The sequence below is a fragment of the Etheostoma cragini genome, chromosome 19 (assembly GCF_013103735.1).
Source record: "Etheostoma cragini isolate CJK2018 chromosome 19, CSU_Ecrag_1.0, whole genome shotgun sequence".
NCBI classification, from domain to species: Eukaryota; Metazoa; Chordata; class Actinopteri; order Perciformes; family Percidae; genus Etheostoma; species Etheostoma cragini.
In genome coordinates, this window is record NC_048425.1 from 10,687,816 (window position 1) to 10,704,958 (window position 17,143).

The 17,143-nt window shown below is 38.4% G+C and overlaps 2 protein-coding genes across 3 annotated transcripts in view; both read right to left on the reverse strand.

Annotated features, from left to right (window-relative positions):
- Nucleotides 1–3,328: 3,328 nt before the first annotated feature.
- On the reverse strand, nt 3,329–9,485 carry LOC117934810. Of its 2 annotated transcripts, XM_034856829.1 has the most exons (5): nt 9,326–9,484; nt 8,524–9,231; nt 8,180–8,305; nt 8,053–8,096; nt 7,822–7,941 (listed from the first exon to the last, which is right to left on the reverse strand). In XM_034856829.1, the coding sequence occupies exons 1-5, from the start codon at nt 9,378–9,380 to the stop codon at nt 7,822–7,824; spliced, it is 1,053 nt and encodes a 350-aa protein (XP_034712720.1). In that variant the 5' UTR covers nt 9,381–9,484. The 2 variants fall into 2 exon arrangements, with proteins under 2 accessions (XP_034712721.1, XP_034712720.1); XM_034856830.1 differs by lacking the exons at nt 7,822–7,941; nt 8,053–8,096; nt 8,180–8,305 and adding exons at nt 3,329–3,498; nt 3,577–3,693 and having other exon boundaries at nt 9,326–9,485.
- Nucleotides 9,486–12,575: 3,090 nt separating this feature from the next.
- LOC117935235 overlaps nt 12,576–17,143 on the reverse strand; it is a 5,307-nt gene continuing 739 nt past the window's right edge. The window contains exons 3-6 of the mRNA XM_034857371.1: nt 17,043–17,141; nt 13,133–13,255; nt 12,990–13,033; nt 12,576–12,849 (exon numbers count right to left, since the gene is read on the reverse strand). Coding sequence (XP_034713262.1) covers nt 12,730–12,849; nt 12,990–13,033; nt 13,133–13,255; nt 17,043–17,141 — 386 coding nt within the window. The 3' untranslated portion in view covers nt 12,576–12,729. The remainder of the gene's footprint in view (nt 12,850–12,989; nt 13,034–13,132; nt 13,256–17,042; nt 17,142–17,143) is intronic.

Sequence of the window (17,143 nt, forward strand, 5' to 3'; positions counted from 1 at the left end):
CTCCCTGAGACGAATACTTCCTCCAAATTATCCAAGCGGTTGAACTGTCTCTGGCGCTTGTGAATTTGGTGGCGCAGGTCCTCAAGCTGTTGGGAGATGGCCTCTAGGCTCACACTCATTTCATCCTGGTTGCTACCCATAACTGTCGGGTCCTGGCGGTTGGCCATGGTGTCGTTCTCCAAGGACTCCAGAGGAAGGACGATGTTTTGGTTGCAACTTGTCTGTTGGTCTCTTAAAGCTTGTCACTGAGAAATGCTTCTGTTTAGCACAGAAATACAGAGGCCAGGTGTATTGTCACTTTTGAAGAGATGATAATCAACGCAGCGCAGTAAAACCGTGATGAGATTCTCAGTACACAGTGAGAGATTGCTTGACAATCAACCTTCTGACAGACAAGCAAAAGTCTTTTTGATCCTGGTAAAGGTAGAATGTGTTACTTTGATGTTGACATCACTGCATTCTAATTCTATGATGCAACATAAAGGCAATTGTTGCCAAGGAACTAAGTTGCATAATGGGTAAAATATGTCTGTAAACAGCTGTTGCCGTGGTAACAAGGAATGAGTTGCCTTTTGGGTAACATGGGCAAGAAAATGAATGCTTAGAATGAAAATGGTAACTCTGATTGTGCTAAAACGTTTTTAACTGATCATTGCGAGTCATCCGATGTTGAAGGATTTATACTGAGTCTGGAAATAATGTCCCACACACACATATCATGTCACATCATGTTTTGCCGCTCATGATTAATTTGCTAGACATCTAGCCATTGTTGGGACCATTTTACTAAGTACGGGAACCAAAAACGCTGCACAAACAAAACATTTTGATCATGGTAAGTGTCTGCTGTAGGGTCATAGAGGCGGGGACACCCAGATCCAGCTCCAGGCCTAGGCTTTCCTTGTTGTTTTGGCAGTTCTGTCCAATTCTGTCAATCAAAGCGTCACTGCACTGTTCAGGCCAGTGATGAGTAGAACAGGTATGCTGTCGGACCGTCTGGCAGATATGGAGCCATGCTAAGATAAGGCATTACAGATGATGTAATACATGTACATCTGTGTGTGTGTGTGTGTGTGTGTGTGTGTGTGTGTGTGTGTGTGTGTGTTTGTGTGTGTGTGTGTGATGGGATCCGCCAAGTAGCTGCAACCACCTTTGCATTGAGTACATATCACAGTGCAAAGCATTCTTATAAACTGGATCCTATGACAACGTGTATGTGCAACAATTCGTATGATAAACTACAAAATTACAGTGATGTGCCAGTCGCTTCAGCAGCCGTTGCAGTTGAGTTTAGCCGACGAAAGTTGACCGTCACGGGTGTCAACACCAAACCATCTAGTTAGGAATTGAAAAAAATATATGTGTTTTTTGATTAACTTAAAGTGCCCATATTATGAAAAAAAAAGATTTATGGGACTTGGGGTGTTATTTTGTCTCTCTGGTGCTTCCATACACTTACATACTTGGAAAAAAAACTATCCATGCTGTTTTGAGTGAGATACAGTTTCTGAATGTCCTCTGCCTTCAAACTCCAGGTGAGCTGTTCAACATCTGAATGGCTTTCTACCTCAGTAGCCGAGATGAGGTGGCTAACCATAGCATGCTAGCTCGTACTCAATGGCAAAATACTGCTACAACACACACTAGTTTACCATAATCTCCAGAAGAACTACTTCCATGACCCTGTTCTGCAGGTATTCCTCTCGTTTAGAAGAAGTCTTCCAGTTAATCCTGCTTTGTACTGGCCAACGTTGGAGAAAAAGTTCTCTCTCTCTCTCTCTCTCTCTCTCTCTCTCTCTCTCGGTCTTCAGGTTTGTTTTTAACTTCGGTTTGTAGTACTTACATAGTAACTGGTAGGTTTCTGGTGAATGTGGGTTTAAGACATGCTGCTCGGTTTAAATGCAACTCCCGTCGCGTCTCTGCCATCGGAGATTTTTTTTTTTTTACTGTCAGCTGTCAGCTGTCAGCAATAAATATAACAATTTTTGATCAACTCATATCAATTGCATGCTTAAATAACATACCGGTTAAAGCCCCGCACATTTCAAGAGAGCCCGACCCACTCCCTGTTTAAATCCGACCACTTCCGGTTTAGGCCCCGCCCAGTCCGAGTACGGATCCGAATACAGATAATTCATGTGGTAAACAGATACAGATACAGATAATGCTGTACTCGCTCATCCCTACTAAACACACAGGGTGAAAACAGGATCTGCAGCAATGTGCGGTACAACAAAAATATGGTGTTTGTTTTTTTTGAATGAAACCATGTACACCTACTGTGGTACAACCTAACCTCAAAATACAATTATGAACCTAAACATGACCATAATATGGGCGCTTTAACACTGGTCCCCTCAAAGTTATAGGGTGCTGTAAAATTCCTTACATTATTTACATTTTTATTGAAAACCACCATTTACAGACACATCTGTTCAAATCCTTAATACATGATCTTCTTCTTTGAGAAACATATATAAATAGGAGCTTTTAAAGTGCTGTCAGAGTGTCTGTCCCCCCCCATACAATGGTTTATATTGTCTGTGTTTACATCTAAAAAGGTAAAACAACAACATCTCTGCTCTGTACAGAAGCAGCAGCAGCAGCAAATGCCCTTCTGTGGAAATGTGGCTTCCCTCCAATGTGGCTTCTGAGAACCATCTGAGGCGGTTTTACCCGGAAACCACAGCGCAGCAGTTTAAAGTAGAAATGTATTTATCTTTATATTTGACTGGTTTTCATCCAACTTATTTTTGGAATAGAATACACATAAAGCTTGAGTCAGTTTGGCTGTGTATAGCAGTTTATATTTTCATCCCCTAACTTGAAGATAACCTTTTGTGGTTTGTTGAGACACACACACATACAAACTCACAATTACTTTGGTCAATATTGAAATCATGATTATATTTAACACGATTACCCATTGACTTTTGGAAGGATGTTGCATTTATTGAACGTAACAAGTAACACGCAACAGTGTAACACACAAATCAACTGTGTAAACAACAAGAATTTTGAAATGTCTCTTTATACTTTTCCCGTTAAACTTTTTAAATTCCCCTTAAAAATGAATGTTTTATTTCTCTTGTTGGGAGCTGAAATTGCAATCATAATTGGATTAATTGCGCAGCCCTGATACAAGATGTCACACCTCAAAACAGCATCATCAAACTTTAACAAAGAGTATTCATTTGCAAACACAATGATTTTAGAGATATAGTGAGAAACATGTTATGTCTTGTTAAAGCTTGTTAAATAAGATAGACAATACAGAGTCACAATTTAAAAAATCAAATTTCCAAACTATATTTCCAATTAAATTACACTTTTTAAAGTGACACACATGTGTCATGTCTTACGCAGAGACGGAGGCAAAACATCTCAAACTCTAAGGCTTCACGCTAAAGTACACACATTCACTCCAGGTGTCATCTCTCTGCATCTTTGATGCGTTCAGCTTTGTTTTAGAGGAGTCTGAAAATCTTGCTTGAGACTCTGAAAAACAGAAAGAAAACCTCACTACCATGCCATGAGCAGTGAGTACATGCTGTAGATACAAACTGTACTACTAACCTGCACATAGGCAGCTGTTTCTGTTGTTCATCATACACACTAAGAAAGCCAGTAAAACACTCAGGATGGTGGTGAATGTCAAAGTTTTACTCAAGAAATCAACCCAGGCAACCTCATCTGTAGAGAGATGGACATCAGGAGACATTAACAGCAGCTTTCATATCACTCTGTGTTTAGAAGTTTTGGAAGCTAAGGTCTACTCTTTTGAACTTCCTTTATCAATTGATGTCTGCTAGAAAGTCCCTTACCTTCTATCTCCAGCTTGGTCCCGTCTCCAAACAGAATGTGTCCACATGAGGCAACAGCACAGTAGTAGGTCCCAGCATGAGAATGATTCAGACTCTTCATCGGCAGCTTGTAGACACAGGTGTGTGTTTGTGTGTTGGGTTTCCTCTCACACTGATCAGTCCTGCCTCCATGGGTGTAAATGAGTCCTGGCTGAGATTCGTCTGACTTCTTGAACCAGTAAACACTGTGTTCTCCATCACTGGTCCCAGTGTGTACTGTACAGTTGAGAGTCACAGAGCCTCCTGGCTGGATGCTCTCAGACGCTGACTGGTGGACCGTAGCTGGGACCTTCAAACCTGAATCTTCTACATTGATAATGGTGCCGTCCTTAAAGTCCAAGACAATTGCATTGCTACTTGCACAGTAGTAAGTAGCTGAGTCTGAGATGTTTAAATCAAAAATGTTCAAGTTTTTTTTTTCTTCAGCATCTAATGAGAAGCGTGAATTGTTCTTAAATTCATTATAAAAAATGATGCCTAAACCAAACACAGAGAAGGTTGAGATGGGTCTTGGTTTCTGTCCCAGAGTTTGCTTATACCAGTAAATCCTTGTAGCATCATCATTATCACAGAAACATCGTAAAGTTACATTGTCTCCAACATTAGCTGATATAAAACGTCTCTCTTGATGAACAGATGACAATGCCTGAACAGACATATAGGCTGAAGGGAAAAAACAACTGATGAGTTAATGTAATGTCACTTCAGTGTTATCACTACATTACATTAGAAACGTTACACAGTCTACTTACACTTTTTCCCCAAGATCAAACATGTGAGTAAGCGAGCAAACACTGGAGATGTCATCGTGTTGAAGTTGCTGTGTTGAATGACAGAATATGAATGCATTTTTGCAACAAGGATGCGTTTGATTGGCTAACCGATTCATTATGAAGGAAACACGATCACATGTCGTCTGTGAAATATACTGCCAAGTTTAGATCTTAAAAAAATTTTTTTACACCTTCACACCTTTACTCACTTGAAAGTCGTGGTTATTGGAAACAGCCGTTTACCATAGACTGCAGTTCGCTTATACTTAACCTTTGTCAATGAAACAAGAGTGAATAACATGCAGGCATACTCATTTATTAAAAAATCCACTAAGAAAACAGCATGGCAATCATTTGTCAGAGTAACATTTGCGGATGCAGATGGCTCTAGTCCTCTGATAGAAGGCTCAGTGATGAAGCAAACTAAAACTGGACATTAACCTCCTCTAAAGTTAAGTTATTTAGTCTAAAGTTAAAAATATGTTTAGAGGACTCTAAAGTCCTCTAAACATATTTTTCATATTTTTCATATTTTTCATAAAGAACAAGAAAGAACTTTTTTTATTGAAAAACACAGAATTTTACAATCAGTCGTATGCTATTGTTTGTGGTTTGTTCACACATTCTTAAATTCAAAGTGTCAAAGTAGCTTAGTACAGAGCATCACTTAACTTTAGCGAGCATTTGTCATTTGCACACTAAATGATTTCATTTAGACCCTTTTATTCTTTCTAAACTTATGGTGCCAGAAACGCAGAAGTATATTGCAACATATGGCCGAAGGAAGCACAAATGATGTCTTTGGAAATTCTTGTTTAATGAGATTACTGCAAGATGAGGCTTTACATTAGCCATACTGAGTTAAAATCATAGTTACAAAACAGCTACATTACATTATTAAAGCGAGACAAATATGCTCATTATGTCCAGCTCTACTGCTTCACTCACACGTTCACTCTGCATCTTTGATGCGTTCTTCTGTTTCAGAGGAATCTAAAAATCTTCCTTGAGACTCCAAAAAACGGAAAGAAAACCTCACTAGCATGCCATGAACAGTGAGTACATGCTGTAGATACAAACATCATTAGCCGTTTAGGTACTTTGTTACTACAACAGTGCTCAGAAGATTATGAACCCATGCAAAAGTTGACTAAAAAGAGGAATAAATAAAGTCTTTTGGAAATTTGGAAAGCCTTAATTAAAAAAAAACTAATAGGTGAAATTCCACTTTTAAGGACACAATTTTCTTTGGGAACAATTAAATGTTCTGCCTTAAAATACACAGGGCAAAAAAACACACCCCGTTTTTAAATTCCCATAGAGGCAGGGACATTTTATTTTTTAAAGACCAGTTTCATGGATCCAGGATACTATGTATCCTGATAAAGTTCCAATGGCCTTTGGATTAAAATAACCCCCCATCATCACAGACCTTTCACCATACCTCATAACTGGCATGGGGGAACTTTCCATAAAATTATCTCTAACTGAAATAAAACCAGGAAGAACATTTATGTATTTACAATACATTATTCATTCACAAAGAAAATTGATGTCCTTAAAGGTTGGATTTTTCCTAATTCTTTTTAACATCATGATGGCATGATGGCATTAACATCAATTTTCCATATAAGTTTTTTTTATTCCCCTTTAAATTAAACTTTAGCATGGTTGTGTTAACTTTTCTAAGCCACTATACGTACGTACTTTTTGTGTTGCATTCGACGTAGTAAGTAACATTGTTGCTGTTTGAGTACATAAGCTGATAAGGACTGCACTGTTGTGGGAGGGATGTTTGAGTGGTCTTTGTCTTTAAGAGCATCTATAGTATGTGAGAGTGCAAATACTGTTACATCCTGCAGAAAACCACAAAGCCAATTGCACATAAAAAAAAGAAAAAAAAGAACATGGGGGTAAAGGCCAACATGTTTCAGAGTGACTAGGATGTAGAAAGGCCAAACTGTAACAAATACAGTAATATATATATACTGTAAAAGGCATAATGAAGCAAACTTGGACATTGAATAAAAATGCTGAAAATGAATCTAAAACTTGTGCCATGTTGACAACTGCACATATCTGGCAGAAGTTTTATCGAAAATGGGAAAGAATCTGACCAACTACACTATTAGTCAACATAAATTTAGACTTTGGCTGTAGCTCAGTAACCACAGTGGTTTTGCCATTATTTGCAGAATTTATGGCAATGGATGGCAACACAATGCTTTCAACACTGAAATCTAAATGCTTCCAGTGAGAAAATCTAAGGCATGTTGAACAAAAACATCTGCCTTATTACTCTAGTATACATAGGGCGGACAGAGGTACGTGGAAGGATAAGAGGGTAGGCCAAGTTCTCAGTGATAATGCAGCAGTGAAAAGGGAGAACTTGATGCTAGATCTAAAGTTGGCAGTCAGTTTGTCTTTCATTTGGGCGATCCACCACTTTCGTTCAGTGTAACTATTTGGTGGATTGAATTTTAATTTTCAACAGATATTCATGGTCCCTAGAGGATACATCCTACTACTGTGCTGCCTGTTCCTGTGTTGTCACTAAGGGATTGATACTTGTGGTTAATAGTGAAATATTACATGGATTGCCCCCAGGGACGTTACTAGGATTGAAAGAAAGAGCCCCCAGGCTATGCAAAACTTATTTACATCATACATTTTACTTACAAAAGTTACACTAATGTAAGGTTTTAGATATACCAAAGCTACAGGGATGGAACTAACTTGTATCACATTACTACACCATAAAATGTCTCAAATCAATGACTGAACAGTAGCAAACAAACATTGTTAGTTCTCCTTCAACAATTTGATTGATTTATTCTTTTTTGACACAAGATGTTCATCGAAATGCACAATACATGTAATTAGATAAAAAATGTAAGGCTAAAATACATATAAATTATTCAGAGCCCTTATAGCCAAAAAACAGGTTGTTATACAGCATCAACCAATCCGGCTTTCCAAATGAACTGACTTCAAACTTCTTTGAAGAACAATATATATTATTTTAACTACTCTTTTCACTAAAAACTGCTTTACTTCTCTTCACTACCTGGACCAATGAAAGATACAGATATTTATCTAAGAATCTATAGCTATGTATGTACATAATCAAGGAGATTATAAGAAGAATCTGCCATCTTACTCAGAACGTAGAATTATACCCAGTTCTACTGCTTGACGCTGGAGTAAACACACTCATCGTTAGTTTTGTTCCTCTGTCGTCTCGATCTGTTGGGCAGGGTGATACTTAAAGCGGCATAATGGACGTTGTCTGCATCTTGGTAACCCTGGTAACAACATATTTTAAAAAAGAGTAGATCACAAATTATGGATCCTCACAGAAATTATGTCCACAACACGGTTAATTGTGATGCAATTTTTTTTGAAAGTGTACACACCTCTGCACTCGTTGTGGTGGGAGATGGAAATGTTGCGTGGTTCTCTGGTTGTAGAACACAGAAAACATTTTATTTACAAGCAAAATAGCGTGAACATAATCTGCCAGATAGAAAAAGGACCAATTACCTGCAGTTTGGCAGCACTTTCTTTTGTTCACCTTGTAGAGTAAGAAAGCCAGTAAAACACTCAGGATGGTGGTGAAAGCCAAAGCTGAACTCAAGAAATACACTAAAAAAGGAGAGTCCACCTCATCTGGAGAGAGACAGAGACCTTCAGGATTGTTCTTTTTTTAATTTAAATTAAAATTTGCATTAAAGGTTTTTACAATCTCTACAACATACCACACCCTCCTCACAGGCTTAATTCAGATAGACAAGAAACTCCCGAAAGACAAATCCTATAATGGGAAAATGACTGTCCTCTCTTTAATACCCATCAGATTAAACAGCATATGCTACAAAGTCCCTTACCTTCTAACTCCAGCTTGGTCCCGTCTCCAAACAGAATGTGTCCACATGAGGCAACAGCACAGTAGTAAGTCCCAGCATGAGAAAGATTCAGACTCTTCATCGGCAGCTTGTAGACACAGGTGTGTGTTTGTGTGTTGGGTTTCCTCTCACACTGATCAGTCCTGCCTCCATGGGTGTAAATGAGTCCTGGGTCAGATTCGTCTGACTTCTTGAACCAGTAAACACTGTGTTCTCCATCACAGGTCCCAGTGTGTACTGTACAGTTGAGAGTCACAGAGCCTCCTGGCTGGATGCTCTCAGACGCTGACTGGTGGACCGTAGCTCGGACCTTCAAACCTGAACCTTTTACACTTACAAAAATGCTCTCTAAAAAGTCTATTGTGTATAGAAAATTAATGCAGTAGTAAGTAGCCGAGTCTGAAAGGCGAAAATCTTTGATCGTCAAGTGATTGTTTCCCTTTTCCATATCCAGTGTGAAGCGTGGATTGTTCTTGAATTCATTGTGAAAAGTCCCATTTACATTATATGTAAAGGAAGTAGAAATGAGCTTTGGTTTCTGTCCCAGAGTTTGCTTAAACCAGTAAAGCCGTGCAGAAACACCTTCACCTTTATAGGAACATTGTAAAGTCAATTCTTCTCCAGTTTTAACTGATACAAATCGTGTCTCTTGACGAACAGTTGGGGAGGATTCCAGACATGTCGTCTGATCTAAAGTGAAATGAGAGGAGAGCAAACATAGAGTTAATTTAATGTGACAGACAGATACATCACACATCTAACATATAATCAAATTACATCTTACCCATTTTCCCCAAGAACAAGCATGTGAGTAAGAGAGCAAACACTGGCGATGTCATCGTGTTGAAGTTGCTGTGTTGAATGACAGAATATCAATGGTTTCTCCGCTCTTTAGAGACAAGGATGCGTTTGATTGGCTAAACCTGAAGTGACACTGTATAGGAAACATGGTCACATGCTCACAGCCACATAGTGCCAAGTTTGGTTTCTTTGATTCTTAGAAAAGGTTCACATTTTGAGAAATATATAAAGAGTGTACCTTTCTATTGGCTTATCTTTTAGGAAAGGGAGTCAGCTCCCTTTAAATGATGATTAATTCAGTTAAAATATACGTAATAAAGCCTGTTATTGAGAACGAGAAGTCTCTCTTTAAAATCAGTGTATGGCTCTTGTAATTCAGGATCATGTTTAACCTTTGAAAGCCATACTGTTGGACTAATTAATGGTTATGTAAAGCTCTTAGACTGCAGCAGGTCTTTTACAGTAACCTGGCAAACAGCTGTTTGGCATCATTCATTCATTATATGAAATTATCTGTTGAAATTTAATTCATCAGAACAATAACAATGAAAATGCAGTTTTCTTAGTAATCAGCCCAATAGCCAAAACAGTGTGAATTTGACTTCTGAAGGTATCTTACTGCTAGACTGCTTTATTTAAGCAGAGTTTATTTTTTTTAAATAGGCTTCTCTGTTGGACTGTTACTGTGGCTGCTGCCTTAGGTTACCTAGACTGCTTTGTTTGGGCCAATTTTTTTACCCAGGATTCCGTAAGTTAGGATTTTGCTTCACTCAGGTGTTTGAGATAGGTGTTAGATTGTCTTTCTGAGCTTCTACTGCTCGGCCACCGCTACCAAGGGTTGTCTTTAGGTCATTAGCAGGTGTGAGGTCAGCACAGATGAGATAGGTACTAATCCAGTTCCAACAGACACACGTAATGTTCTTCCACCTCAGGCTAACATCGGTTTTAGCCGCTACAGAGCTCCGGGACGCAGGCTACCAACGGCTGTTGTTTAGACGCCATTAAGTGACTGTGAGCCGGCTACAGGCACCGCCAGATGACGCTCCTTTCACTGGCATGATAGTGGAGTTTAGCCAGAAAAAAGTGAGCTTCATGCGGCTATGAAGTTTAGGCACCAAAGCGACTCGTTACGTTCAGGAACAAGATTGTGATTGGAATTAAAATACTCCAGAGGAACAAGCATTTCCTGAGTGAAAGTTGACAGAGAAATTAATTTATATAAGTCTTTTATTTCATATTTCTCTGTAGTAGTGTCTTAAAATATTATGACTTTCATTTATAGCTTTCATGATTATTATATATTCATATCTTGATTTTTATATGAACCTATATGCTTACTATATTTTATAATCTCATATGCACATTTAACAATACTGCGTTTCTTTCAAGCTGTGTCTGTGTTTTCTTTAGTCGCTGCTGTTACAGAGATAACCAGTGTCTTAGATTCAAGGTCCTTTAAAGTACACGTCGTTCTCTTAGCGTAGGCATAAACCAGATAACCAAGATGTCATCATTGTATCAAAAACTATGTTTCAATAAAGCAAGGGAACTGCAGAGAAATCCCCGGAGTTCTCGAAAGGTATTCTGATTCTCCCCTCTTGCAAGTGTCTTTTAACTACACATTTGCCGTCTGCGTCTCGTTTCTTGCTTGATCGTGTTTATTTAGTAAGTTAAAGTGTTATGAACCTGACAAAAGTATATTATTATAGCTTTAGATATTTTAAGGAGAAGAAACTGATCTGCTGTGTGAAGTGAAAGCATGTGACTAGATCATATGGCACAAGCATTATGGCACCAAAACTCCTTAATACTATTTAAAAATGTAATATTAATTTTAATCTTTTTCATGTTTGTGTGCTGCTGCGTGTCCCTGCGTTTGTAACAAGCATAGAGTGCACCTTTTTTTTTTTACTAATGTGCAGTTAAAATAACAATGAAATGCTGAGTTATTGACTTTAGACCAGGTTTCTGTTTGTCAATGACATGATCACTTTCCGCTGCTTCCAAATAGCAATATACCGAGAATGAGCCTGAGCCCCCCTCCCTGTAAGACCAGCACGCCCATGGGCACAAAGATGGGCGCAGGTGCATTTGCTGTTTAAAAAATGTGGGCACTGGAGGGGAAATTGACAACTGCGTCAGTCTTAAACTAGCAAAGACACTTGCATCAGACTTTATGCAAGACAAGGCCCATTTCCTAATGTGAGCCAAAGATATGACTCTGGATGAAAAATGTTTCAATGCTTTGCTAGTCAAACCCTACTCGCTGCCTTCCTGCATGTGTTGCTACCTGCTGTGATGTTAGACACTGTTACTTGTGAGCAGTTAAGGCACACCTTAAAAACGCATCATTTAGAAGCCACAGTAGATTTCTGCTAAAGGTGAACTACGGGATTATACACAACGATTTTTTTTAATCAGTAATTACTTTATCCTGAACAGTCTGAGTCTATAGACCAAACCTGCAGGCCTACACTTATCCTTAGATTATTCATAAATACTTTTTGTACCTGTTTACATGCGTTAAAGTAATCTGCAGTCCAATTTACATATACTTATTGATGTCTTTATTGTGATTCTGCACTCATCCTAACAACAGTTACAAAATCAAATCCTATTGCAGTTTGGTGCTGTGTAGTATTGCGTAGCTTTTTATTGATTTCCTTCTGTGTGTGTGGTACGATATTGTGTATGTTGGGACTGGTGACAGTGTGTCTACCATGTGTGTACGGTGACTTTAAATGGGTTTACTGTGCATGTTTTTATCATGTTTGTTCATTTCTATGATTAGAAAGTCATCAATGTCGACACGGGTTGAACAATACTGGATGCATAACCATCAGTTGTCTGCTAGACAGAACTCATTCAAACCCAAATCAGGAACGTTGTAAATGTCATGTTTGACACACATGGTGCCAACAGCCACTCCTGTATGAAGAAACTGTTGGATCAAACATGCACACACAAACTCAGTGATCCAACTTTTAATTGTTTATTTGATCATTAACGTCATATTTCACTTACACATACATATCCTTTGTTAAAAAATATGAGGGTATGCAAAAAGAAATGAAACAGGCAAGTGATTTGTACTGCATCTATTCATCTGAGCATCTAAATATGCTGGTTAAGTCATAAAAAAACATGTATTCATAAGTACTTAAAATATAATGTGACATGCATGGTTTGTTTGCCACACGGACAACAAAGAGTATTCTGAATTTGCACATGAGTAAAGAACAGAGTGATTTAATTTTGTCTGCAGACCACGAAGAACTTATGAAAGCAAAATTATTTCAAACCTGGATATACATCTTTATTACACCTCCAGAGAGGCACTAAGAAAATCCTGTCTTACTCCAAAGTACAAATATAATAAGTCCAGTTCTACTGCTTTACGCTGTAGTACACACATTCACTCCAGGTGGGATCCCTCTGTCCTCTTGATCTGTTGGACAGGTCGGCACTTGAAGCAGCATAATAAAGGTTTTCAGCGTGTTGGTAACCCTGGTAACAAAATATATATCAGACAATCATTGTTTTGTCTTTGACAGAAATAAAAAAAAAATATCAAGGAAACAATGCATTGTGCAATAGAAATGTGTCTTAACGGTAGTTTAGCAGTTTGTTTATAGTGTTGTATTCACCTTTGCTTTCACTGTGGGGGGAGCTGGACATCTGGCTTGAGACTCTGGTTGCAAAACAGGAAAAAAAAGTTTAATTTAAAAGCCAAATTGTAGTTAAACATTAAAAAAAAAAAAAAAGCTGTGCAATTCAAACTAGCAGTTACCATTACATTGGCAGTTGTTGCCCTTATTAATCATGCACACTGTGAGAGCCAGTAAAACACTCAGGATGGTGGTGAATGTCGTAGTTCCACTCAAGAAATACACCAAGACAGAGTCCACCTCATCTGTAGAGAGACGGACATCAGAGACAGATCTTTCAACAAGATTTTATGCAGAATTCGATTAGAAAGACCAAGTAATCACTAGATGCAACAACTTTAGCTGAAAGTCCCTTACATTCTAACTCCAGCTGGGTCCCGTCTCCAAACAGAATGTGTCCACATGAGGCAACAGCACAGTAGTAGGTCCCAGCATGAGAAAGATTCAGACTCTTCATCGGCAGCTTGTAGACACAGGTGTGTGTTTGTGTGTTGGGTTTTCTCTCACACTGATCAGTCCTGCCTCCATGGGTGTAAATGAGTCCTGGCTGAGATTCTTCCGACTTCTTGAACCAGTAAACACTGTGTTCTCCATCACAGGTCCCAGTGTGTACTGTACAGTTGAGAGTCACAGAGCCTCCTGGCTGGATGCTCTCAGACGCTGACTGGTGGACCGTAGCTGGGACCTTCAAACCTGAACCTTCTACATTGACTAAGGTTCCCTCCGAAAATTCAAAAATATATGTATAGCTACTTCCGCAGTAGTAGGTAGCCGAGTCTGAAAAACGCAAATTTGTGATTTTTAGGTGAATTTTACCATTTTCCATATCCAGCGTGAAGCGGGAATTGTTCTTGAATTCATCATGAAAAATCCCATTTACATTGTATCTATGAAATGTAGAGATGAGCTTTGGTTTCTGTCCTAGAGTTTGTTTGTACCAGTAAAGCAATACAGCACCGTCGCCTTCATAGAAACATTGTAAAGTCAATTCTTCCCCAGTTTTAACTGATACAACTCGTGTCTCTTGATGAACAGTTGGGGAGGATCTCAGTCCGGTTGTCTGAGCTACAGTTAAATGAGAGGAAAAAGCAAATGTTGAGTTAATGTAATGTTACACACATCAGTGTAATTACTAAACATGCCACAGTCTAACAGATAAAAGTTGGAGTGCAACTTACCCATTTTCCCCAAGATCAAGCATGTGAAAAAGAGAGTAAACACTGGAGATGTCATCGTGTTGAAGTTGCAGTGTTGAATGACAGAATATCAATTCTCCCCTCTCTAGAGACGAGGATGCGTTTGATTGGCTAAATCACACATTTTCAACAATGTGAACCTTTTCTCAGAAACCCAACCTGGTTTCAGGTTGGGTTTCTGAGAAAAGGTTCACATTGTTGAAAAATCGGCGCGTCTTTTACAGTAAACTGGTAAACCGCTCTGTTGCATCATTCATTCATTATCATATGTCATCATCGGCGGAAATTCAACATCCAGAACAATAATTATAATTCAATCATTTTTCTTATCAACCAGATTTATTGACCACCAATATGTTGTTTATCCCTAAGTACAATCACTTGAAATGTTACTGAAGAGCCTGTAAAACATCAGTGGAAATAAAGAGTCACTTGACAGCTTAAACTTCCACAGCTGGAGCCTTAAAAAGACGTTATAACCTAATATGAACCAAAGATATGGATTTGATAAAAACAACGGTTTAATGCTTTGCCAGACGTTAAGTTAAGGCAGAAATGTGAAACATGCATCATTCTGAGGCCACATAATTCCATTATGTTCATCCAGTTTTGTATCTATTTTTAAAGCATTGAAGTAGTCTACAGTCCAATTTATTATATATTTGAATGTTAAAGTTACAGCAGTTAAAAATGTCCTACAAATAATTCAATCATTTTGTACCTGTTGTCAGTAATATTCCAACTAAACAGTATTCTGATTAGCGCTATTAGTGTTAGTGGTTGCAGTGTTGTTAAATGTCACCATATAAAGGCTCGACTGTTTTGTACTTTGTGCTGGGAGTGGTCGTTGCATCTTTGTGAGACACAAATACTTTTACATCCTGCTGACAACCACAAAGGCCGGTGCACGAAGAGAGCAATGATACAAAAACCCCAGAGTACAAACTGTTGCCCATGTTTGCGGTGTGAACCAGATTGAACCACTGTTAAACCCCAGTGAAGCATAACGTGTCTGATCACTAACCTTTCTGTGCCGAGTGTCCCCCATAAAACAAAGGGAAGAGATAATGGTGTTAGCAGGCCACTCGTTTTTAGATGGTATAAACTGGATTAACATTTATATAGGTAAATTGGCTAAAGTATGCCATAAAACTTGTCCATTACCATATTGATAAGCATTATACTCAAAGATAGTTAGTTAAAGCAAGACACATCACTCTGTAGCATTTTATTGTGTAACCCGTGTTGTTATTCTCATTTTGGCAAGTGTGTATGCATTCATTTTTGTTGAACACACATTTGTTTTACAGATATGTTTAATTATAATGTTGCAACCTTGTCTAAACTTTAATAAATTAGGGTTAAAGGGTCTGAGGTTAAGGCCCTTCAGTCTACCCCTGTACAAGTGAATCAGTGGCCAGACACAGTGGCCAGATGCTGCTTACCTGGAGTGTGTGTGTGTGTGTGTGTGTGTGTGTGTGTGTGTGTGTGTGTGTTGAGAGAGAGCAAGAAAGATTCACTGATTTACATAAGTGAAAGTACATAAAAGTGCACAATGTGAGTGCACTGGGTAAACATTTTTATGGATTAGCATTGCGTTGTACTCTGACATTTTTGCATTGGTAAAATCCAATTTCCTAATAATACAGTAACATTGTAAACTAGTAGAGCCTCATGTTTTTAGGTCATTATAAAACCTTTCTTTTCTATTTCACTTTCGCATCAGAACATTTTAGTTTTAACATTTCTCGGGGTTGGTGAGGTACACCACGTTCTCTGACACTTGTTTAGTGCTAAGAGCAACTCATGTATGAAGAAGCTGCTAGATCGAACATGCAGACACTGTTTCAAACTTAGTGCTTACATTTTTATAAAATTGTTTATTTGATCATTAACAGCATACAAACGCACGATTAGGTTAAAAACAATGAGTAAAGGCAAAAAATAAAAATGAATAAAGCATGCAAGTGACTACTATATAAAAAGATAGATAGATATTTAAGCTTCTAAATATACTGTTTAAGTCATAAGTGTGTACCTCATAAGATACATGGTTTATTTGGGACACAGGCAAGAAAAAATATCATAAATATGTTTTTGTCTGCAGACCACAAAGAAGCTATAAGCGCATATTTATTTCAAACCTGTATATACATCTTTTATTGCACCTCCAGAGAGGCACTAAGAAAATCCTGTCTTACTCCAAAGTACAAATGTAATAAGTCCAGTTCTACTGCTTTACGCTGTAGTACACACATTCACTCCAGGTGGGATCCCTCTGTCCTCTTGATCCGATGGACAGGTCGGCACTTAAAGCAGCATAATAAAGGTTTTCAGCGTGTTGGTAACCCTGGTAACAAAATATATATCAGACAATCATTATTTTGTCCTTGACAGAAATTAAAACATGCAAATAATGATGCATTGTGCAATAAAAATGTGTCTTAATCTTAGTTTTGAAGTTAATTTATAGTTTTGTATTCACCTTTGCTTTCGCTGTGGGGGGAGCTGGACATCTGGCTTTTGACTCTGATTGTGGGAAAAAAATAATTTAAAGGCTAAATTGTGAATACAAGCTGTGAAATTCAAACTAGCAGTTACCATTAGATTGGCGGTTGTGTCCCTTGTTCATTATGCACACTGTGAGAGCCAGTAAAACACTCAGGATGGAGGTGAATGTCGTAGTTCCACTCAAGAAATACACCAAGACAGAAACCGCCTCATCTGTAGAGAGACGGACATCAGAGACAGATCTTTCAGGAGGTTTTTATACAAAGTTCCAGCTGAAAGATCAAGTAATCACCAGATGCAACAACTTTAGCTGAAAGTCCCTTACCTTCTAACTCCAGCTGGGTCCCATCTCCAAACAGAATGTGTCCACATGAGGCAACAGCACAGTAGTAAGTCCCAGCATGAGAAAGATTCAGACTCTTCATC